This window comes from Leucoraja erinacea, chromosome 15 (genome assembly GCF_028641065.1).
Source record: "Leucoraja erinacea ecotype New England chromosome 15, Leri_hhj_1, whole genome shotgun sequence".
Lineage (NCBI taxonomy): Eukaryota > Metazoa > Chordata > Chondrichthyes > Rajiformes > Rajidae > Leucoraja > Leucoraja erinaceus.
This window is the reverse complement of record NC_073391.1, coordinates 30294590-30319774: the sequence shown is the minus strand read 5'-3', so window position 1 is coordinate 30319774 and position 25185 is coordinate 30294590. Positions and strand designations below refer to the sequence as shown.

The following is a 25185-nucleotide window of genomic DNA, read 5'->3' as shown; positions in this document are numbered from 1 at the left end:
AAACTAGTGACTGAATTTATGTTCATACTAGACTTAAGTGGGACCCGCTGGGTCCCATGTTCACACAGGAGGGCGGTCCCCCAACGCAATATTCCACCTCCACCAAACCAAGAATTGGATAAGTCTCCAGGTCCGGACAGGATATTCCCTAGGACATTGAGGGAACTTAGTGTAGAAATAGCAGGGGCTATGACAGAAATATTTCAGATGTCATTAGAAACAGGAATAGTGCCGGAGGATTGGCGTACTGCGCATGTTGTTCCATTGTTTAAAAAGGGTTCTAAGAGTAAACATGGCAATTATAGACCTGTTAGTTTGACGTCAGTGGTGGGCAAATTAATGGAAAGGATACAGAGATAATATATATAAGCATCTGGATAAACAGGGTCTGATTAGGAACAGTCAACATGGATTTGTGCCTGGAAGGTCATGTTTGACTAATCTTCTTGAATTTTTTGAAGAGGTTACTCGGGAAATTGATGAGGGTAAAGCAGTAGATGTTTTATATATGGACTTCAGTAAGGCCTTTGACAAGGTTCCTCATGGAAGATTGGTTAAGAAGGTTCAATTGTTGGGTATTAATGGTGGAGTAACAAGATGGATTCAACAGTGGCTGAATGGAGATGCCAGAGAATAATGGTGGATGGCTGTTTGACAGGTTGGAGGCCAGTGACTAGTGGGGTGCCACAGGGATCTGTGTTGGGTCCACCGTTGTTTGTCATGTACATCAATGATCTGGATGATGGTGTGGTAAATTGGATTAGTAAGTATGCAGATGATACTAAGATAGGTGGTGTTGTGGATAATAAAGTAGATTTTCAAAGTCTACAGAGAGATTTATGCCAGTTGGAAGAGTGGGCTGAAAGATGGCAGATGGAGTTTAATGCTGATAAGTGTGAGGTGCTACATCTTGGCAGGACAAATAAAAATAGGACGTACATGGTAAATGGTAAGGAATTGAGGAATGCAGTTGAACAGAGGGATCTAGGAATAACTGCACAGTTCCCTGAAGATGGAATCTCATGTAGATAGGGTGGTAAAGAAAGCTTTTGGTGTGCTGGCCTTTATAAATCAGAGCATTGAGTATAGAAGTCGGGATGTAATGTTAAAATTGTACAAGGCATTGGTGAGGCCAATTCTGGAGTATGGTGTACAATTTTGGTCGCCTAATTATAGGAAGGATGTCAACAAAATAGAGAGAGTACAGAGAAGATTTACTAGAATGTTGCCTGGGTTTCAGCAACTAAGTTACAGAGAAAGGTTGACCAAGTTAGGTCTTTATTCTTTGGAGCGCAGAAGGATAAGGGGGGACTTGATAGTGGTCTTTAAAATGATGAGAGGGATAGACAGAGTTGACGTTGATAAGCTTTTCCCACTGAGAGTAGGGAAGATTCAAACAAGAGGACATGATTTGAGAATTAAGGGACAGAAGTTTAGGGGTAACATGAGGGGGAACTTCTTTACTCAGAGAGTGGTAGCTGTGTGGAATGAGCTTCCAGTGAAGGTGGTGGAGGCAGGTTCGATTTTATCATTTAAAAATAAATTGGATAGTTATATGGACAAGGAAGGAATGGAGGGTTATGGTCCGAGTGCAGGTAGGTGGGACTAGTGGAGAATACGTGTTCGGCACGGACTAGAAGGGCCGAGATGGCCTGTTTCCGTGCTGTGATTGTTATATGGTTATTATATGGTTATTCCAATATTGCTGGCCAGTGGGGGCTTTCTGGAGTGTTAGTATGGGTATTATGGGCTGAAGGGACTGGTTTCCAGAGGGCTTGTATGGTTATTGTGGGCTGAATGGATTCTTGGGCTGGCAGCTCAGTCACTTAGGCCTGGTGGCCGGCAGCTCAGTCACTCGGGCCTGGTAAGCTGGCAGCTCAGTCATTCGGGCCTGGTGGGTTGGCAGCTCAGTCACTCTGGCCTGGTGGGCCAGCAGCTCAGTCACTCTGGCCTGGTGGGCTGGCAGCTCAGTCACTCGGGCCTGGTGGGCTGGCAGCTCAGTCACTCGGGCCTGGTGGGCTGGCAGCTCAGTCACTCGGGCCTGGTGGGCTGGCAGCTCAGTCACTCGGGCCTGGTGGGCTGGCAGCTCAGTCACTCGGGCCTGGTGGGCTGGCAGCTCAGTCACTCGGGCCTGGTGGGCTGGCAGGCAGCTCAGTCCCTCGGGCCTGGTAGGCTGGCAGCTCTGGCCTGGTGGGCTGGCAGCTCAGGCCTGCTGGGCTGGCAGCTCAGTCACTTAGGCTTGGTGGGCTGGCAGTCACTTAGGCTTGGTGGGCTGGCAGCTCAGTCACTCACAGCTGGTGGGCTGGCAGTTGACTCACGGCTGGTGGGCTGGCAGTTGACTCACGGCTGGGGGATGCACACACACACGCACGCACGTACACACACACACCATCCATCGCACACTCTCACACAACATATATATGACAGTAAAACTCACCTGAATCTACTCACGAGGTTGAGCGCGGCCTCTCCCCTCAGCGGGACGTCCACAGTGAGCGGGATGTCCGGAATGAGCGCGACATTCAGTTCAAGCAGCACAGTGCAGACCAACCCTTCAATTCAGTTCAAGCAGCACAGTGCAGACCAACCCTTCAATTCAGTTCAAGCAGCAGAGTGCAGACCAACCCTTCAACAGGGCTCTCGCTTAACTTTTTTCCCCTGTTGCCAGCCGGGCAACTTTGGCAGCTTTTTAGGTTGCCAAATGACAGTTTAGGTGGTCATTTAAGATGGCTTGCAATGACGCGTGCGATAATGTGCTCGGACGAAGTGCTTAGTTACCAGTCGGAATTATACTCAATGAAGCATTCACATATTATTTCTGCTTCAAATAAAGTCACAAACTAAACATATTCACCAATCAAGACATGATATATCCCACAATGACATGCAGCAAAATTATAAGACAGTATCTCAACTCTTTTTACACATTGCAATTAATGCAATTTCTATTAGTTCTTTCCACTTCCAAACTAAAATGTGGTTGGATTATTCAGCATATGATCAACCTGTGTCAATAAATCCTGCACCATGGTAACATATATGCTTAACCATGCACACTACAGATTGATGCAAGCATGTTTTCTGTGAAGGACCGAAAATTACCATAACATGGCCATAGCACGGGTCGTTATTGCTATTGGTACAGAAATACTCTCGCTTCCCACATAATTTATCCACAACAAAATATACAGGTTGCAAGGAAATTTCTATAGGCATTTTATGATAATAGGTGTTAAAACCGACTATACCCATCTGATAGGTTAAACATTCCACTGACTGACAAGAGATGGCCAAAGGACATAACTGTCCCAAAATGTCACCTATCCATAAAGAGACACAAATTGCTAGAGTGGGTCAGAAAATAACACTGAACACATGTCTACGCAACTGTGAGTGCCCTTAATGTGGTTTAAAAATGAAAATATGGTTGGTTTGAAGTAAACAGTCACTGCATGCAAATGGTTGTTTGGGTTGAAGTAAAAAGGCACTGCATGCAAATTGTTGTTTGGTGGGTTTTGGGTTGAAGTAAAAAGGCACTGCGTGCAAATGGTTGTTTGGGGGGTTTGGGTTGAAGTAAAAAGGCACTGCGTGCAAATGGTTGTTTGGGGGGGTTTGGGTTGAAGTAAAAAGGCACTGCATGCAAATGGTTGTTTGGGGGGTTTGGGTTGAAGTAAAAAGGCACTGCATCTAAATGGTTGTTTGGGTTGAAGTAAAAAAGCACTGCATGCAAATGGTTGTTTGGGTTGAAGTGAAAAGGCACTGCAAGCAAATGGTTGTTTGGGGGGTTTGAGTTGAAGTGAAAAGGCACTGCATGCAAATGGTTGTTTGGGGGGTTTGGGTTGAAGTGAAAAGGCACTGCATGCAAATGGTTGTTTGTCTAAACTTGACAGCTTTCTGTTTGCACTATATTGATTTTAGATAAAACACTACGACTTACGGCTGTGATTTTTGGCCATCTTACTCAGTCCCCCTCTGCTCATCAGGTGCAGAGGATTCTTCCCATCAATGAAAAACAAAAGTGTTATTAGTGTTCAAAACACGTTGCGAATCTCTATCTTGTCTATCACGCCATGAAGGCCAGGGATTAGGGAGGGGGAGGGATTATGAAACCCGGAAGTGTGGGTGTGGCTCAGTGTCTGCATGATGGGGGAGGGAGAGGTCACGACTCTGTCTGAGCTGTGAATCAACTGAACACACTGAATGTCTACTGAACTGTGAGTGTGGTGTTTTGTGTGGTTTTATGGTGGTGGTTTTTATGGTGGTTTCACCCTGCTTGAAATAGTATGAAACTACATTTGAATGTGGTGGCCTTGCACGAAATGGTATGAAACTGCATTTGAATGTGGTGTCGTTGTACCCTGCATGAAATGGTATGAAACTGCATTTGAATTTGGTGGCCTTGCACCCTCCTTGAAATGGTATGAAACTGCACTTGAATTTGGTGGCTTTGCACCCTGCTTGAAGTGGTTGGAAACTGCACGAATTCGGTGGCCTTGCACCCTTCTTGAAGTGGTAGGAAACTGAACCTGAATTTGGTGGCCTTCCACCTGCTTGAAGTGGTATGAAACTGCACTTGAATTTTGTGGCCTTGCACCCTGCTCGAAGAGGTAAGAAACCACACTTGAATTTGGTGGCCTTGCACCCTGCTTGAAATGGTAGGAAAATGGATTTGAATTTGATGGCCTTGCACCCTGCTTGAAATTGTATTTCAAGGAATAGCCGTGAGTCAACTGCCAGCCCACCAGCCGTGAATGAGCTGCCAGCACATCAGGCTTGAGGGACTGAGCTGCCACCCCAAGAATCCATTTGGCCCACAATGTGCATACTAGCCCTCTGGAGACCAGTAGTCCCTGCAGCCAACAACACCCATACCAGCGGTCCATAAAAATGTTCCCAAAGTTGGGCAAGCCCAGAACCAGTGGCCACAGTCTTAGAATAAAGGGGAGGTCATTTAAGACTGAGGTGAGAAAAAACATTTTCACCCAGAGAGTTGTGAATTTATGGAATTCCCTGTCACAGAGGGTAGTGGAGGCTGTCACTGGATGGATTTAAGAGAGAGTTAGATAGAGTTCTAGGGGCTAGTGGAGTCAAGGGACATGGGGAGAAGGCAGGCACGGGTTATTGATAGGGGACGATCAGCCATGATCACAATCAATGGTGGTGCTGGCTCGAAGGGCCGAATGGTCTCCTGCACCTATTTTCTATGTTTCTGCACTGGCAATTAGCAGCGTATGACGTCACAATGGAACCTCATTTACATAAACTGCCCATAGGCAGTTTTCCACCCCACAGTGACATCACAATCAGATCTAATTTACATTAAAAAAAACTCCCTTTTAAAAAACACAGCAGCGTTCCACCATTACATCACAATGAGATCTTATTTATAGTTTAAATAAAACCCCCAGTTTTAAATAACACTAGCTTCCACCTCACATATACTTCAAGGGGGGTAGGGAGGGGAGAGTGGTTATGGAGGGAGGGAGTGATTGAGAGTAGGGGAAATGAGAGGGAGGGAGATGTGAGGGAGGGAGTGGGGGAAGAAGAGGGAGGGTGAAAATGAGGGGGAGGAAGTATTGGGGATGAGGGGGAATGGAGGAGGATAGGGGTAGGAAGAGGGATGGAGAGGTGGACTTGGGGAGGGTTAACGTGACTCGTGTCACAACGGGGATCTCTGGCATCACAACGGGGATCTCTGGCATCACAACAGGAATCCATCAGCCATGCCTGTGCAGTTGTTGGGTTTGGGGTGAGTGGTGGAATATTACCTTCGGGGACCAGCTCTCCCATGTGACAGGGACCCAACGAGTCCCACTTGGTCTAGTATCATCATATCTATATAATTAAAAGTCTCATCTTGACCACTTCCTGTCTGCGCTGTATATTGATTTTTGAAAAAAACGCTACCATAAATTGCTATGATATTTGGCCTTACTCACAGTCCTCCACCGCTGAGCAGGCCTTGAGGATTTTTCCCATCGATGAAAAATAAAGTTATGAGTGTTTTTAAAAAAAACCTTGAGATCCTCTCGCCTGTCAATCACATGTGTGTGTGTCTGTGTGTGTGTTTGTGTCTGTGTCTCTCTCTATCTCTATCTCTATCTCTCTCGCTCTTGCTCTCTCTCTCCTCCCCCCCCCCCCCCTCCCTCCATTTGGCCCACGATGACCATACTAGCCCTCTGGAATCCAGTCCCCTCGGCCCACAACACCATGGTAGCGCTCCAGAAAGCCGCCCCCCCCAATGGCCAGCAATATTGGAATTGGTGGAGAAGTGGAATATTACGTTGAGGGACCAGTCCTCCTGTATGAAGCTGGGACCCAACGGGTCCCACTTAGTCTAGTACTTATTAAAGTACTTAGTCTAGTACTTATCCGGAAGTGGCAGCGCTGTTGAACAGCTGCGGCTCGCCTGCAGTCCGTCTGTTTTTACTTTTTGTTGTTGTTTTTTTGTCTTGTTTTAGTTAAATTTTAGTTTATTAGGTTGTGTTATGTGGGGGGGGGGTGAAACATGTTTTTTGTCTCTTCTTTCGGGGGAATGCGACTTTTTCTTGTTGTATTCCCCTTCTCTGCCTCCGTCTGCTCTGAGGCCTAATGGCGGTCTCCAACTGCGACCGACCTCGAGGCTCCGGATGCAGAGCCAGCTACGACTTACAACGCGAGGCTGGCCGACTTTGGGGCTGAGGCGGCGGCGGCCCGACTCGCTGATGCGGCGTTCCAGCTTTCGGCAGCGGCCCGACTCGGAGCTGAGGCAGCGGGACTCGGAGCTGAGGCAGCGGGACTCGGAGCTGAGGCAGCGGGACTCGGAGCTGAGGCAGCGGGACTCGGAGCTGAGGCAGCGGGACTCGGAGCTGAGGCAGCGGGACTCGGAGCTGAGGCAGCGGGACTCGGAGCTGAGGCAGCGGGACTCCGAGCTGAGGCAGCGGTGGCCCGACTCACTAAGGCGGCGTTCCAGCTTTCGGCAGCGGCCCGACTCGGAGCTGAGGCTGTGGCCGGCCGACTCGGAGCGGAGATGGAGTTCCGGCTTTCGGCAGCGGCGACATCACTACGGAGATCCGCTGGACTGGAGGGCGGCATCTTCGGCCCGGATCGCCTCAGCGCAGAGGGAGAACAAGGAGGGAAGAGACAGAGACTAAGACTTTTGCCTCCATCACAGTGCTTGGAGGCGCTTGGTGAACTCACTGTGGTGGATGTTAATTTGTGTTTTTGTATGTTTTGTTATTTATTGTTGTTGTGTATGACTGCAGGCAACAAAATTTCGTTCAGACCGAAAGGTCTGAATGACAATAAAGGAACCGAATCAAATCAAAAAGTCTAATCTCGTGTGTGTGTGTGTGTGTGTGTGTGTGTGTGTGTGTGTGTGTGTGTGTGTGTGTGTGTGTGTGTGTGTGTGTGTGTGTGTGTGTGTGTGTGTGTGTGTGTGTGTGTGTGTGTGTGTGTGTGTGTGTGTGTGTGTGTGTGTGTGTGTGTGTGTGTGTGTGTGTGTGTCGTTGTGTCTTTGCAAAAACATCTTTGCAAAAATGACGGTAACATTTTTACATATTCAGGTTGACATTTTTCCTGTGCTGGGAGCACCTTATCTGAACATTTTATGCTTTATTTCTTGACTTATTCTCGACTCATTATTGATTAAAAGTCTAAAAAAAATCAAGACTTTAAAATTAAAACCACCAGTTTCAATGGCTCAGCTAGCAGAGATGAGCATCAATGAAGATTTCATCCTATATTTGACACGTTATTCGCAATTAAAACATTAAAAATGCCAACTTTCACAAGATTTTTACATATTCTGATTCACATTTCTCCCACACGAGGCCGAGATCACCCTCAGTGAACATTTAATGATTTATTTCTCGACATATTACTGATTAAAGTTTAAAAAAAAAAACCTTGAATTTCAAACCGACCAGCTTCAAGTGCAATTGGAATTGTTTTTAATGAGCACTGCTGAGGGGAGTGCTGGAAACTTACGTTCAGGAACGGCTTGAGTTGGTGGACCATGCCTCCTGTGGGGGTTATGGGTAGGGAACGGGTGCGTTGGGTAAGCAGACCCAACGGGTCTGCACTTGGTCTAGTGCATTACTAAAACTCATCGTGTTTGTTATTATTTCTGTGTGTGTGTCTGTGATGAGTGTGATCCTGGAATTACGCTGAATTACACAGTACTATGTTTGGCCCACTTACCCACCATTGTTCTGTGGTGTGGTGTATCAAATTTCGTTCAGATTGATGATATATTTTACAAGTTATGCACATTTTAAACTTTACAGAATCTTTGACAAAAATCACTTCAACTTGCACTGCCAGTGCCATCAGCGTATGACGTCACAGTGGGATCTCAAATTTCATTTACATAAAATATTTGCACTGCCCGTTACAATGTTAACATATTACAGGGTTCTCAGTGCAATGAGATATTTGTAAGGAGAGGGAGGTAGTTGGTGGGGGGGGGGGGGGGGGAGGGAGATGATTGTTGTTTAATGTTATTTAAACATCGTGTTTAGAGGGGGGGATGAGATAGGGTGGTGGTGAGGAGTGGGGGTGCAGGGAGATAGAGGGAAAGGAATGGGGTATGGAGGGGAGAGGGGTTATGGAGGGAGGGAGTGACTGAGGATTGGGAGATCGAAGGAGTGGGGAGGGAGGAGGAGAGGGGAAAGAAGAGGGAGGGTGAAGAGGGGAGGGAGTGCTGGGGGATGAGAGGAAACAACTAGAAGTTGCAGTGGCAGTTACAGCTATGACATCACAATGGAATCTCATTTATATAAACTGCCCATTAGCAGTGTTCCAGCCCTCAATGACATCACAATGGGATCAGCAGATTCCACCTCAAGGGGGGTTGGGAGGGGAGAGGGGTAATGGAGGGAATGAGATTTAAAACAAAATCTGTTTTAATCATATTCTTGGGGGGAGGTGGAGCTGCTTACAGAGTGGTGTAGGTTCTTACAACCTCACCCTCAATGTGGACAAGATGAAGGAGATGTTGATTGATTTCAGGAGGGCTGGCAAACACCATCATACACAGCTGCACATTGACGGTGCTGCTGTGGAGAGGGTCAGCAGCGTGAAGGTCCTGGGAGTTCACTTAGCGGACGACCTGACCTCAACGACCAACACCACAGCAGTCATCCAAAGAGCGCAGCAGCAGCTCCATCCCCTCCGGAGACTCAGAAAATGAGGTCTCCCCACTGTTCACCTTACCACCTTCTACAGGGGTACCATTGAAAGCATACTGACATACGGCATCACTTCCTGTCTTGGGAGCTGCAAGGCCTACGAACAAAGACAGCTAAACAGGATAGTGAAGACAGCCAGCAGGATCATTGGTGCCCCCTTCCCTTTCCTGTTGGAGATCTACCAGAAGCACTGCATCTGCAGAGCCATCTGCATCATTAAGGATCCTTACCACCCCTTCCTATCCATCTTCTCCCTCCTGCCATCCGGGAAGCGGTACAGGAGTATCAGCTGTAGAACCAGCAGGATGCTAAACAGCTTCTTCACACAAGCAACAAAAATAGTTAACAGACTGTGTCCCCTCCCCATACACACACACCCCCCACATATAAACCCCCCCCCCCCCAAACACTTTGACAGCTAGTCACCTGTCAAGGTGAAGCCACTGAACAGAACTTTAAATTGTTCCTATGTTCGGGATCGATTTTGTTCTGTCTGAATGTCTGTTTTAGTTCTATTTTAGAGATGATAATTTTTAACTTGTGGTATTTATTTCTGTTTTTATTGCGCTGATGACAAAACTGATGAGAAACAATTTTTCATTTCTTCTATGAATGCAAGTACTCAGTGAAATGACGATAAAATGAATACTGAATACATTTCCAAAAATCATTGTGGTTTTCATTGGAGGGTGGAATAGGGGTGAGGTTTCATTTACAAAAAAAAAATCCCATAATTTTCTGGGGAGGGAGGGGGGGGGGGAGTGGGGGGGGGAGTGGAGTTGAGCGCCGACGTCGCCCCCCCCCCCCCAAATACAGCCAAAACGGCACACGACAGCGCAACAATTTTAGTTGTTACCATTCACCTGCGGTGTACAGTATCAAGTTTTGTTATATTTGATAAAGTAAATCACTTTATAAACTTTAATGAACTTTATACTGTGAATGGGACAAGTTTCAATGTGGCAGTCGCTCTTGCGCAGTGCGCTCCCACTTGCCGGATCCCGTCAACCGAGCCTGCGGAGTTGGGAGAGGTTTGCCGGGCCCGGTATTCGCACGTGTGCAGTTGGGGGAAGGGTTGCTGGGCACGGTGGCGGCGCGCCCAGAAGGAATGAAAAGACTGAATTTAATAAAAAACAATGTCTCGAGGATCTCTGACATCACAACGGGGACCCAACGCGTCGTCTGGTACACATTAAAAATGGCAGTAGAACTTTAAACTCCCTTAAGTCTGCTCTGCGATTTGATTTGATCATGTCTAATCGGATTGTAAAAAAAGCTCCACATATTTAGCTTGCCAGGTATTGATCTGAGAAATGGGATCTACATGCATTTGGAAAGGCTTTATCTGATTGGAGATAATTTGCATGGCTTTGCGCATGGAAATGCGTCTCAAATGACTATCAAACCATCAAATGTATTTAGAATAACGCAGAGCACCAAAGAATAGAGTTCTGAATTGTAGAAGAATTCAAGAATGGGAGGACATAGGTTTAAGGTGAGGGAGGGATAGATTTAATAGGAATCTGAGGGGCAACTGTTTTTACACAAAGGGTGGTAGCTATATGTAACAGGCGGGCAGAGGAGGTTGCTATCACAATGTTTAAGAAACATTTGGCCAGGCACATGGGTAGGAAAGGATTTTGCAGGATATGGGCTAAATGCAAGCAGGTGGGACTCGTGTGGTTGGGGCAAGTTGATTGGTGTGGCCAAGTTGAGCTGAATGGCCTGACTCCACACAACAAGATACTAAGAAAACACAAGTTTAGAAAACGTAAATAGTTAAGAGGATAAATGTGATTTGGGCTTATGTTACAAGTATGCTCTATCCCTTGTGGTTATAATAGGAATGAAACGTGTTCTATTGATTTTGTGGAAGATCTCATTGTAATAGAAACATAGAAACATAGAAATTAGGTGCAGGAGTAGGCCATTCGGCCCTTCGAGCCTGCACCGCCATTCAATATGATCATGGCTGATCATCCAACTCAGTATCCCGTACCTGCCTTCTCTCCATACCCCCTGATCCCCTTAGCCACAAGGGCCACATCTAACTCCCTCTTAAATATAACCAATGAACTGGCCTCTAATGTAAGTTGCCTGATCTCTTCCGCTGTAAAAACTAGATTTATCAGTAGTGAGCTTCCAACATGCATTGGGAGTGATTGTTTGCATCCTCTGCTTTTAGTATTTTAAAACTGTTTTGTTTATTGTTGTTTTTAAACGGCATATTTATAACTGTGTGTGGACGGGTTGTCGAAAGACGAGAAGCTGAGTAGCCAAATAACCGAACGGATGCCACGCCGAAAAGCCAAATAGCGGACATAACGTCTCTGGGAACGGGGTTTGTCCAGGACCTTGTCAGCAATTGGTTCAGACCCCCGCGTCCATCTCATCAGTGGCCGGGGGAGACGGGAGGGTGGGAGGGGATTAATTTTCCTTTGCTGCTTTTGGACTGCCGAAGATCATAGAGCGGATTATTGTTGTAAGCGTTGATCTACCATGGGGCTTGGGGTTAAGAGGCTGGAATCCCCCCCCCCCCCCCCCCCCCCTCCCCCTCCCTCTATTTCCCCCCCCCTTTCTTTCTTCCCCCCCCCATCTTTCCCCCCCCCCCTCTCCCCCCTCCCCCCCCCTCCCCCCCCCCCCTCTCCCCCCCTCTCTTCCCCCTCTCTCTCTCCCCCTCTCTCTCTCTTCCCCCCTCTCTCTTCCCCTCTCTCTCTTCCCCCTCTCTCTCTTCCCCTCTCTCTCCCCCCCCCCCCCCTCTTTCTTCCCCCCCCCCTCTTTCTCTATATCAAGCGCTGTTTTTCTCACAAGTCTTTCTTGGTACTCTCATCAAAATGTTTTTCTTTAAATACCCTCTTGATTTACTTCCAAACCCAAAAAGATTTTCAGTCCTAATATAATTATTTTAATTCTTACAGTTTGTAATTTAATCTTGTATTATTTCTGTTGTACATCTTCTTCATTATTTCTCCTTTGCTTCGTGTTTTCGTATGTTACTTATAATGGAGGTGAAGTTTGCACATATCTGAAAGCTTGAAACATTGGTAGCAAAGATATAATGAAACTTCATTGTGTTGTTTTTAATCCACAAGTTTTAATTTACTAAACAGTATCCAAATTGTGTGCTTTAGATGTACTGTTAGCTCTGCTTTTCAACTTTATTTTGTCTTTTATGTCTGTTCAAACATGTTCTTCCGCTTTTATCTTCTAGAGAATAGCGGCATTTCTACACAGACTGAATCAGTTTTAAAACTCGTGACCAAAACGCTCCCTTCGGGTTCTCTGCAAATGTGCAGCAAAGTCCAGCGGCACCATTCCTTCCCTCCTTGTCCAGGTCGTAAAAACTCGATGAGTGCCTTGAAACCAAGGTTGCACATCTCATGTTCAAAGGAGAAAAGAAAACGTAATCTAATAGATGACGACGATCGGAGAAAGAAACGCGTTTCCTTGCCCCGTCAGATAGATGCTCCGTTCCATAAGAAAAGATGTGAAAGCAGGATCACTGACAAATATGGCAGTGACGTGACTGAAAATGTTTGCAACGGAGTGCTGAAAGATCACAATAATGGTGTATTGGAAAATGAGGACATAGCCCTGGAAGCTGATGAATTTCCAGAAAATGGCTGTTTGCCATCATTGTTGGATGATAAACTATCGAGTCACATCCCTCCAAATTCATACACACGGACACTGACAGAGGAGAAAGCCAAGACGGCCCTGGACAGTGCAATTTCTTCAAAAGAAAATAGATCTGGGCTCCTGGGGAGACATCCCTTGGCATCCTTAGACAGCAAAAGGACACAAAAACTTGAATCTAGCTCTTTAGCTGTTTTGCCTTCGGATGATGACGGTAAGTCATCGGTACCATCTCAAGAGCTTGAACAGTACACCACTGTCCAGTCATCGGAGAGCACTGAAGACCCAGAGAAGAAAGAAAGGGACAGTTACAGCGGCATGAACAGTGACGATGAACTCAGCTGCAATTTAGATAGTGATGAGGATGATGATACTTTGTTGGCTTTGGACGAACTCCTAACGCTTCAGAACAAACCAATACCTGCAACACCAGAGAAATCTGCCATTTCTATTACGTCGGTGAGCCCAAACACACCAGTGGCTTCGATGACTGTAAGTTTGGAAAAAAAATTAATAGTTCTAGATTTGTATTTCCCAATTTTACTTTGCATTAACGTTTAGAACTTAGTACTGACTGAGATTTTTTAAAATAATGGTGGTTAAGGCTAACACTTGTAAAGACAATGATACTTTGTTGTCACATGTTCCAAGGTAGAATGAAATGCTTTGTTTTGCATACAACCCAGTTCACCGAACAGTTCTATCTTTCTGTCTGCTGCCGCACATGGCAGCAGGTGCACCCCCCCCCCCCCCCACCGTGTCCCCCTTCATTCTCACAGTCATTCTCAACAGCCCCCCTACTGGGTCCCCCCATCTTTGCATTGTTAATCATAAAAAATGCTTTAGTTGGAAGTTGTATGAGGAAAAAATACAACCTAGAATTTGCTGGACTCTGTAATACCTGGTTAAATTGTTCCTTTTCCACATCAATGAAAACTTACTGTGTGCAGCCCTCCTGAACCCATTTAAAATCTCTGGAAGAGAGAACGTACGTTACGTCTACAGCTTTATTGATCTGTGGAAAAGGTTTGACTTCAAATAAACATAGCTCTGTTCTTCATTCATTTAAGAAGCAGTTGCCTCTACCAATGAGCTTATCCAATTGAGAAACTTGCCTATATATACTAACGTGTTTTGCACCTGGCTACCAATGCCACCCATTGTGGCAGTCTAGGTATTAAACCTAGGCTGGAAACCTGTATGGATGAGGCTACAATAATTTAGTTCATAGGGGAAGTACGAGCATAGATGCTGGGTGATTTTCCTTTGCAATGTTATGTATTAGAAGCCAACCTTTGTGCTTCCAAGCCAAGCCTCCGATTTCAGCAATGCATTTGACAAGGTTCCTGCAGGTAGGCTGCTCTGGAAGGTTAGATTGCAATGGGATCCAAGGAGAGATAGCTGACTGGATAAAAAATTGGCTTCATGGACGAAAGCAGAGGGTGAAGGTGGAAGGTTTCTCTTCAGACTGGAGGCCTGTGACTACTGTTGTGCCTCTGGGTTCGGTGCTGGACCTACTGCTGTTTGTTATCTATATCAATGATTTGGATGAGAATGTACAAGGCATGATTAGCAAGTTAGCAGATGACACAAACGTAGGTGATATTGTGGATAGTGCGGATGGTTGTCAGAATTGGAGTAGGTTCTTGATCTACTGGGCAGGTGGGCTGAGGAATGATTGATGGAATTTAATACAGAGAAGTGTAAGGTGTTGCATCTTGGGCAGTCCATCAAGGGCAGAACCTACACATTGAATGGCAGGGTTTTGGGGAGTGTTACAGAGCAGAGGGGTCGAGGAGTGCAAATACACAGTTCCTTGAATGTGGCATCATGGGTAGATAGGGTGGTCACAAAGGCTTTCAGCACATTGGCCATCTGTCAGTATCGAGTACAGAAGTGGGGAGGTCATGTCACAGTTGTTTAAGACATTGAGGCCACATTTAGAGTATTGTGTTCAGTTTTGATCACCATGTTATTGGAAAAATGTTGTCAAGATGGAAATGGTGCATAGAAGATTTACAACAATGTTGTCAGGACCCGAGGGCCTGAACTACAAGGAGAGGTTGAGCAGGCTCAGACTTTATTCCTTAGAGTACAGGAAAATGAGGGATGATCTTAAAGAGGTGGACAAGATCATGAGAGGAGTGGTGCGTGTAGGGAATGAGCTTCCAGAGGAGCTAGTTAAAGCAGGTACTATCATTGCTTTTAAGAAACATTTGGACAGGTACATGGATATGATAGGTTTAGAGGATTATGGGTCAAGTGCAGATGGGACAATTGACAATTTTACAAAAACCAATTAACTTACAAACCTGTATGTCTGTGGAATATGGGAGGAAACCGGAGCACCTGTAGAAAATCCATGCGGTCACAGGGAGAACATACGAACTCCATATGGACAGCATCCATAGTCAAGACCGAACCCGGATCTCTGGCGCTGTAAAGCAACAACTCTACCGATGTGACACTCTGCCGCACTCTAATTTCTCCATCTGAGGAAATGTCCCAACCCGAAAAGTCGCTTATCCGTATTCTCTGGAGATGCTGCCTGCCCCGTTGAGTTAGTCCAGCACCTTGTCTTTTGTTTTAAACCAACATCAGTGGGTTCTTTGTTTTTACATGGAGAGTGCAGTGTATTAAATAATTTAAAATGTTTTTCGTGTATCCGAGATTAATTGATGGGTTTCTGCCTCCTATTCTAGCCTTTCAGGTAGACCCGAAGTCCATGTTTTGATTTATACTCATTGGCTGCCCAGCAATTGATTGAGCTCTGCCCAACACCAATAATCCACTATCTGATTCTTTGGAAATCCCTGGCATATAAACTGTCCACTGACGTTTATTACAAACCGACTGATTCCCACAGCTAACTAAGACTACATGTCTTTCCACCCTGTCCCTTGTAAGGCAGCAGTTCTACCGCTGCGCCACTATGCCGACCACAAAAAATGATAATTTGAGCCTAGAGATGGATGGTAAAGGGCCTTTGTTCTATCTAACACTGTATCTAAACAGGAGTCAGAATAGGGGGGGGGGGGGGATAATCACTTGATTCAGATAATCAGAAACTAAATTATTGAAATCCTGTGGCTATTAATGTTTAAATGCACTTAAATATAGCAAGTAATTTCATGGCTGTGTCATTATTCTGAATCTCCATATTCCGTGATTAACCTCAAACACTCAAAGAAGAGTGTGCAATTAATTCACGTGATCAGGAAACAAATCTCTGCTCCTAGACGTGCAGCTTGGTCTATTTTAGTGTGAAAATAAACTTCAAATTAGTACTTAACCTTTTATCCTAAAAAGTATTTTAATACCATTTCATTTGAATCCCAGTTCAAAGTTATTAAGCAGACGAGTTATTCAAATGGCTTGGAACGTCTTCTTAAAGAAAAGAAGCAGTCGGAGAGGTGAGTGCTCATTATCCTTCTACCATGGCTGAAGTTTTATTCTTGGAGCTATTGTCATTGGCATTTTGTGACTAAAATCCAAAGCCTTTTTAAAACCATAATTTTGATCTCACCTCCAATTACTATCCATTCTCTGTTGAAATTTGTATTCAATAATTGTACTTTAATACACCTTGAAATTAAGAATGGGTGGGAGGGCACTATTTTATCACGTCAATAATATCACTGATATTTCAGCCAGCTCAGAAGTGATTTTTATGCTTCAGTATGTCCCGTGCAGTTAATATGTGGAGATACTGAGTGACGGAAGCTCCACAGAAATATAACAGTATTGGGGTTGATCGATGTGATCAATCTCAATCTCAATCTGCCCATTGAGTAGAGTAGACTCTATTCTGAGTAGCCTAATTCTGCCCCTATATCTATGTCTTGTAATTCTAAGGTAAGAATGAATGTATACAGGTATAATTTGAATTTCTCTTACACTAGCACAAAGGAAAAGCTGTTCAGAATGAGTGCTTTTTGTGCAGATTATATCTGCAACATGTTTTCTCAGAATATTTCCTACACTCTTGTTTCCCTGGGAATGCTTGAGGTTGCTGACACAGTTTAATTAGGGCAGCTGTTGCGTATAACTGCGTTTCAATCGAATGCTGATCACTTTGCACCATCCTTAGAATGTGTGAAACACTAAAGGACCTTAAGAAAAACGGACTGTATCAACTCAATGTGACACATGACATTACTCGCCTGACTGATGAAGATGACGAACTCAGCATGGATGAAGGCATGGATCAGATTGCAGAGGAACACAGGTTAGTGACACCCAACAACTGAAGAATTATAAATAAATGGAATGAATGACATTTAAGAGTTTTGTGAAATAATTTAAACTTGTGTCACGTTGAGAGGCCGTTCATGTTCGTACTGGCCAAAATGTTCCTATTTTATTTATCTCAGTTCCTAACTTTCTTAGGATTGGACTCTTTACATCAGGGATCAGCAACCTGGTTCTGCATAGGGGCCAGGACGCATGTCAGAGCGGATGGCGGGTCACATCTATCACGTGTGCACATGGATCCTGCCCCAGATGACAGGCATCAAATCGTGTGTTCACATAGATCCTGCCCCTTCGAGGACACCACCCGGAGCACTGGCCCCTAGTTATGGGGACTCACGAACATGGCGCACCTGCGGAACATTGCCTTGGCTCTGTCCTGAAGGCGGTGGCTCAAATACTCACACTCACTTGTCCCCGGCCTATTGACAACCCCGATCCCTACAGTGAAGCCCAGACACAGATGAGCAGCTGTGCCGGTGTCTTTACGCAGGATGCGGTACAGCTAGAGCTCGGCCGTCGCTGGCGCTCGTCCACGACGACGCTCATCGGCGCTTGGCCTCTTAGGTGCTCTGCGCTGCCCGGCGGCTCCGCCATTGCGGCCGCCAGCGCAGGCCTCCTTACGTCCTTGCGTCACTGCGCCTGTGCACCGCGGCCTCGTGCCCGGGAGGTACCGGAGATGACGGAAGTCTGTGGGCTGGATAATTATAGGAAAAGAAATACGCCTGCGGGCCGGATGATTTCGGGTTAGGGGCCGCATTCGGCCCAGGTGCCGTAGGTTGCCGACCCCTGCTTTACATGCATAGTGCAATAGTATTTCTTCCCCCACTCTCAGAAAATGCATTAGACTCCTCATTGAATGGATTTAAGTTAATTGATGGGTTTGACGTGGATTGTCCTCTGCTCCATGTCAAACCTATTATTGAACTTAAATCCATTTTGTATATTGTGATTAAATCTTCCTTTCCCTGTGTTGTGGTGATCGGAACTCTACGCTGTATTGTCATCTCAAGTTATTAAGTTCTTCGCACTAAGATTCCAAGAACTTCCAACAATCGTCACGATTTCTAATGGGATTACGAACGTGGGCACTGTCTGTACCTTTGTTTTGCATCTTTGCTTGAGATCTGCATGCAAGACCATTGAACAGAGAACATGCAGAGTCTGCATTTGCAGAGGTTATCGAGTTGATCTTTGTTACCCAGCAAACATTAGCTTTCCACAAAAAAGATCAATGAAGAATGTTGTAGATGGGCTAATGCCACTAACTGATGTTATTCACACAACACAAAATGAAATGACCTAGGATGACTGTAATCTGTATAAACATCATATTACTGGTAAATGTAAAGCATTTTTGTGTCAAATTATTAAATTAAGTTCTAAAGAATACTAGTAAGTACCATTCATTTAAGACTTTAGAGATACAGCATGGAAACAGGCCCTTCGCCGCACTGAGTCACAAGCACTATCTCACATTGGGGATGATTTACAATATTTACCGGTCAATTAGCCTACAAACCTGTACTTCTATTGGAGTGTGCGAGGAAACCGGAGCCCCTGGAGAAAACCCACGCGGTCACAGGGAGAACGTGCAAAATCCATACAGACAGCGCCAGTGGTCAGGATCGAACCTGAATCTCTGGTGCTGTAAAGCAGCAACTCTACTACTGTGCCACCCTCTAATTTTTCCATCTGAAGAAATATCCCAACCCCAAACGTCGCTTATCCATGTTCTCTGGAGATGCTGTCTGTCCCGTTGAGTTCGTCTAGCACCTTGTCTTTTGTTGTAAACCAACATATGCTGTTCTTTGTTTCTACATGGAGAGTGCAGTGTATGAAATCATTTAAAACGTTTTTCTTGTATCCGAGATTAATTGATTGGTTTCTGCCTATTATTCTAGCCTTTCAGGGAGACCCGAAGTCCATGTTTTGATTTATACTCATTGGCTGCCCTGCAATTGATTGAGCTCTGCCCAACTCCAATAATCCACTATCTGATTGTTTGGAAATCCCTGACATATAAACTGTCCTCTGACGTTTATTACAAACCTACTGAATCCTACAGCTAAATAGACTACATCTCTTTCCACCCTATCCCTTGTAAGGATGCCATCCTTTTACACTAGTTTTTCCATCTCCTCCGCATCTGTTCTTTTGGCGAGGTCTTCACTCCAGTTTATCTGAAATGTCCACTGCCCCTGTCATTCCCATTCCACCTGGTTACCTCTGCCTCTCTTTTTTACTCTTTCTTCCTTGTCTATTTCCATCTATCGCCCAGCTGCATCACCAAAGTCCTGAACATGCTGGATTAAATGAATTTTGCTATTCAGTGTATCTGCCATTCAAACAGTTCTCATCTTGCTCATCTCCCTGATCATGTCCTTCAGGATTTTGTAAAGTAAAACAAATAATGTATGGAAGCAAGTGAGTATGTGTGTACCAGGCAATAAGAGTTGCCAACTCCATGAAACAAACGTTTTCAATGGAAGTACAGAATCAATATGGTCATAGAGGGTTAAAGTGTGGAAATAGGCTCTTCGGTCCAACTTGCCCACACAAGGCAACATGTCCCATCTACACTAGTCCCATCTGTCTGCATTTGGCCCATATCCCCTTAAACCTGTCCTTTTCATGCACCTGCCTAAATGTTTCCTAAAAACTGCTCAACTATCTCCTCCGGCAGCTCGTTTCATACACCCACTACTCTTTGTGAGAAAAGTTCAGATTTCCTATTAAATCTTTCCTCCTCACTTTAAACCTATGTCCTCTAGTTTTACTGTATCTGCCATTCAAACTTCTCATTTTACTCATCTTCCCGATGATCTCCTTAAGGATTTTGTAAAGTAATTTTGTAAATGGTGGTGAGCATACTCTTGGCTTCTGAAATAGAAGTTGCTCCCTCCAACGCAGGAGAGAGATTTTTATTTTAAAATAATATTTCTTGATGATTTAGACAAATAAATGTAATGTTTTAAAACATCTTTTCAAAAATGTTTTTCAATCTGTGATGTTGAACTATTTTCTCTTTCACTTTTTGTGCAGGGCATTCTTACTCAAATTCTCTGTAAAATCAGACGGCATACCAGACTTGCATCCTGGAGAAAATATTTTCAATGTTTTGGAGGCTGGAAAACATTTTAATCAGCATAACCTCATGTTGACTCGGGGTGAATTAACACCTCAAAACTTCGTGGAAAAGACTCTCATCAAGTAAGGAAACTAGAGTGTTCCAAACTCCATAATGTTTGGGACAAAGACCGATCATTTATTTATTTGCCTCTGTACTCCACAATTTGAGATTTGTAATAGAAAAAAAATCACATGTGGTTATAAAGTGCACATCGTCAGATTTTATTAAAGGCCATTTTTGTACATTTTGGTTTCACCATGCAGAAATGACAGCTGTGTTTATACATAGTCCCCCCATTTCAGGGCACCATAATTTCGGGACGTATGGCTTCACAGGCGTTTGTAATTTCTCAGGTGTGTTTAATATTCTCCATTATGCAGGTTATAAGAGGGCCATTATTTGGAAAGTGAACCAAATGTTACACACGTTACCAAATGGCTTCCAATAAAGTAATACATTAAACATTTCTTTTAAGAGATTAAACTTATTCATTGCTATTTTCCTACCTACAGAACTATAATGCATGTCTGCTAAAGATATAAACATTCTAGCTTTTTAAAATTCACAAGAGTTTGTAAGGAAAATCCGAGTTATCAAAAAAAAAGTTTCTGTGTGAGGTCACACACATGACCAGTCATATTTGACCTCTGACCCTAAACAAACATTGTCAGCATAACATAAATATTTCACTTGATAATCTTCGAAAACAAATGAATCATATATACAGTACAAAACAATATACCTGTAATGCTTTCAGAATTAGAAGAGATGCATTCCAGAAATTTTCATATTTGTTTGTCACACACGTGACTAAGAATGGGCCACGAGGGCTCTCAGCATCTAGACTTTTCTCCAGTCTTTCCATCACCTTTGGAAACTTTTATTGCTGTTTATCAACATGAGGACCAAAGTTGTGCCAATGAAAGTCAAAGAAGCCATTATGAGACTGAGAAACAAGAATAAAACAGTTAATGATGTTCCAAAATCTACTGTTTGGAACATCATTAAGAAGAAAGAGAGCACTGGTGAGCTTACTAATCGCAAAAGGACTGGCAAGCCAAGGCAGACCTCCACACCTGATGACAGAAGAATTCTCACTATAATGAAAGCAAACCCCCCAAACACCTGTCCGACAGATCAGAAACACTCTTCAAGTCAAGTCAAGTCAAGTCAAGTTTATTTGTCACATACACATACGAGATGTGCAGTGAAATGAAATTCAGAAGTCGGGTGTGGATTTGTCAATGCCCACTGTCCGCAGAAGACTTCATGAACAGATATACAGAGGCTACACTGCAAGATGCAAACCACTGGTTAGCTGCAAAAATAGGATGGCCAGGTTACAGTTTGCCAAGAAGTATTTAAAAGAGCAACCACAGTTCTGGAAAAAGGTCTTGTGGACAGATGAGACGAAGATTAACTTATGTTAGAGTGATGGCAAGAGCAAAGTATGGAGGAGAGAAGGAACTGCCCAAGATCCAAAGCATACCACCTCATCTGTGAAACACGGTGGTGGGGGTATTATGGCCTGGGCATGGATGGCTGCGGAAGGTTCTGACTCACTTATCTTCATTAATGATACAAATGTTGATGGTAGTAGCATAATGAATTCTGAAGTGTATAGACACATTCTACCTGCTCAAGTTCAAACAACTGCCTCAAAACTCATTGGCCGGCGGTTCATTCTACAGCAAGACAACAACCCCAAACATACTGCTAAAGCAACGAAGGAGTATTTCAAAGCTTAAAAAAAGGTAAATTCTTGAGTGGCCAAGTCAATCACCCGATCTGAACCCAATTGAGCATGCCCTATAAATGCTGAAGAGAAAACTGAAGTGGACTAGCCCCTAAAACAAGCATAAGCTTATGGGCCTGTCCCACTTAGGGAACTTTTTAGGCGACTGCAGGAGACCATGCGGTCGCCACATGTTCGCGGGTGGTTGCCGGGCAGTCGCCTTCATGGTCGTGAGGAGATCCCGTTGAAAAATTAGTGGCGACCTGAATGAAGCCGCTATGGAGAGTAGTGAGAACTCTTGCGCCGTGGGTGGGTTGCCAGGAGGTCCTAGTGGGTTGCCAGGAGGTCTTAGGTTCTCGTAGGTTGTGGCCGGTGCTGACCGGTGAATTTCATTGGCTCATTGGGAGAAAAAAAAACGTAAGCAGTGGTTTTCAGAACCAAGGATAACCGACCAGTAATGTTAATGTCTGCCGAGCTACACAGATGTGTATCCCTGGCTTCTTAAAACTTGTCTCCACTCCTTCGCCCCCATCCTTCTTCCCCCTTGTCCCCCCCTAATTTAAAGGACTTACGTGAGCCTTCCCGTACACTGCTTTCCCTGTCTTAATTACAGCGCCAACCGTCCTGTTCATCGCGGTGTGTGTCTGGCTCACATTGGCTTTGCACCGTGTGAATTTCACTCAGACAGCACTCGCCCCGTCCCCCGCCAGCATAACGGGCTGGTGAAGGAAGCGATGTGTATGTGTGCGTGTTCCACTATGACAGTCGCCGTTCCAGTCGCCGGTTTTTCGGGTGACTGCCGGCGAGTTGACATTCACCTGATAAATCGCCTAAGCTGGACAGGCCATAATGATGGTTGTAATACAGGCCTGGCAGAGCGTCACCAGAGAAGACACCCAGCAACTGGTGATGTCCTTGAATCGCAGACTTCAAGCAGTCATTGCATGCAAAATACTAAACATGACTACTTTCATTTACATGACCCAAGCTGTGTCCCATACATTATGGTGCTCTGAAATTGGGGGGGACTATGTATAAACACTGGTGTCATTTCTACATGGTGAAACCGAAATGTAGGAAAATGGCCTTTATTAAAATCTGACAATGTGCACTTTAACCACACGTGATTTTTTTTCTGTTACATATACAAATCTCAAATTGTGGAGCACAGAGGCAAACAAATAAATGATGGGCCTTTGTCCCAAACATTATGGAGGGCACTGTATATAATTCACTTTCTCAACCATCTTGAACAGATGATTTTGTCCTTTGTCCTTTGAAAGGAATGTCTAATGCATAGAGTATCAGTTCTGGATTAACACATCAAAGTATGTGGTATTCATGTAAAAAGAAAACCAAGAGTATGAACATTGAATTCTCTAACTTTAAGTAACTCGCACACCCCTCTCCCCTTCCTGCCTTTTCCCATTCCCTCGCCCTAGTCGTCGTTTTACCAGTTTCACAGTTCTCCACAATGTTTACCTTGAGATCACACCTTCCCAAACCAACAATGGACCTACCAGGCACCTTAGGTCATTTGTGGCCCAAAGCCTCAACCTATCCCTGTTCTACAGAGGTCCTGCCTGACCCGCTGAGTTGCTCCAGCACCACGTGTCTACATGATATTTGTGATTGGTGGTAACCATAAATATATTTCGGGCAACTATTTTACACAGCTGAAATATTTAATTACTTGTAGAGCATTTTATTTAGTCAAGGGCTTTTTCTTTAGAATTATTTGGTATTTATGGTGTTTGTGATGTTCTTTTAATTGGATTTTGACCAAACTTTTCATTTTGCAAAGTTGAATGTTTTATTATGTTGTGTAGCCCACCACAGTTGGTGCACTGCTGCCCTAGATTCAGAATGTCCTGGTCCTGAGAATTGAATGAATAATTAGAAATAATTAGCTGATGCATCACATCTGTACAAAGGGATTGTTGTATTGTCACAGATCCTGTCGTTTAACTGAGTCATGAAACTGAAGATAGGCACAAAATGCTGGAGCGGGTCAGGCAGTGTCTGAAGAAGGGTCTTGACACAAAAAGTAATCTATTCCTTCTCCCCAGAGATGCTGCCTGACCTGCTAAGTTACTCCAGCATTTTGTGCCTATCTTTGGTGTAAACCAGCAAATGCAGTTTCTTCCTATTCATGAAAATGAAGTCAAAAGCCCCTGTCCCACTTAGGAAACCTCTGGAGACTTTGCGCCCCACCCAAGGTTTCCGTGCGGTTCCCGGAGGTTGCAGGTGGTTGCCGGGGGTTGCCGGAGGTTGAAGGTAGTGGAAGCAGGTAGGGAGACTGACAAAAACCTCCGGGAACCGCATGGAAACCTTGGGTGGGGCGCAAAGTCTCCAGAGGTTTCCGTTCAGGTTTCCTAAGTGGGACGGGGCATAACTTCACTCTCAAGGTAAAGGATCGTGTTATATGGCCAGCATTTATATCTTATTCATATAAATTACAATTGTCTGGCCATTATCCCATTGGTTGTAAGATCTTTATGAATACACATTCATCATCATTGTCGGTGATCACTCGAAGTCGAGCATGATTGTCCTCCAGGTGGACGTCTGTGCAGAACATCATTTAATGTGGGGATATTGGTGCACAGATAGCCACAGCTGTCCTTGGTGGAGTCAGTCCCGGGTCCAATGGATGGACTCCACCACGGTTAAGATTTTGTCCCTGCTGCATTCTTCTTCCGCCTTCTCAGCTGTTGTGGTGCTCTGCTTGTTGGCCAACCGCCATCTCCTGCCTGTTCCACCATTGCGGTGCACCTCTTGGGCTGCACTTTGTCAGGAACCTCTCCATCGACATGCCCGTCCAAGTGACCCTGCCAGGCTGCATAGATCCAGGTGCTTCAGCTCACAGGATCTTGGGCACGTGCAAGCTTCTCCATCGACGACAAGGTGTCAACCCTCGGAGAAGAATGCCTGTTCTATTTTGTCAGCAGTGACTATGATTTACAATGGTTGATTGGCTGTAAAGATTTTCGGGGTCCTTGAGATTTGTTTAGGGTGCTGATTAATAGTTTTCCTCCCATCCTTTCCAGACTTCCTCCTGTCCCCTTTTATCCCAGTTACATCCATTGTTCTATTGAACATTGGAGCAAGTGGGGTTCTACATTGGCTAATTGTACAAGAGGACAATACAAAAATGAAAAATGTTATGCGTTCTAGATGTTGTACACATATCTGACTCTTGCAATTTTTACTGATTCCTAAAGCTGAGCACCTTTATATAGGTTGATAACAACTTTATA

At 44.7% G+C, this 25185-nt stretch overlaps 1 protein-coding gene across 2 annotated transcripts in view; it reads left to right on the top strand.

Annotated features, from left to right (window-relative positions):
* Positions 1–25185, top strand: part of slf2 (SMC5-SMC6 complex localization factor 2) — an 85930-nt gene that overhangs the window by 40917 nt on the left and 19828 nt on the right. For both annotated transcript variants that reach the window (XM_055647000.1, XM_055646999.1), the window contains exons 5-8: positions 12382–13298; positions 16146–16219; positions 16897–17034; positions 20103–20270. In XM_055647000.1, coding sequence (XP_055502975.1) covers positions 12382–13298; positions 16146–16219; positions 16897–17034; positions 20103–20270 — 1297 coding nt within the window. The remainder of the gene's footprint in view (positions 1–12381; positions 13299–16145; positions 16220–16896; positions 17035–20102; positions 20271–25185) is intronic.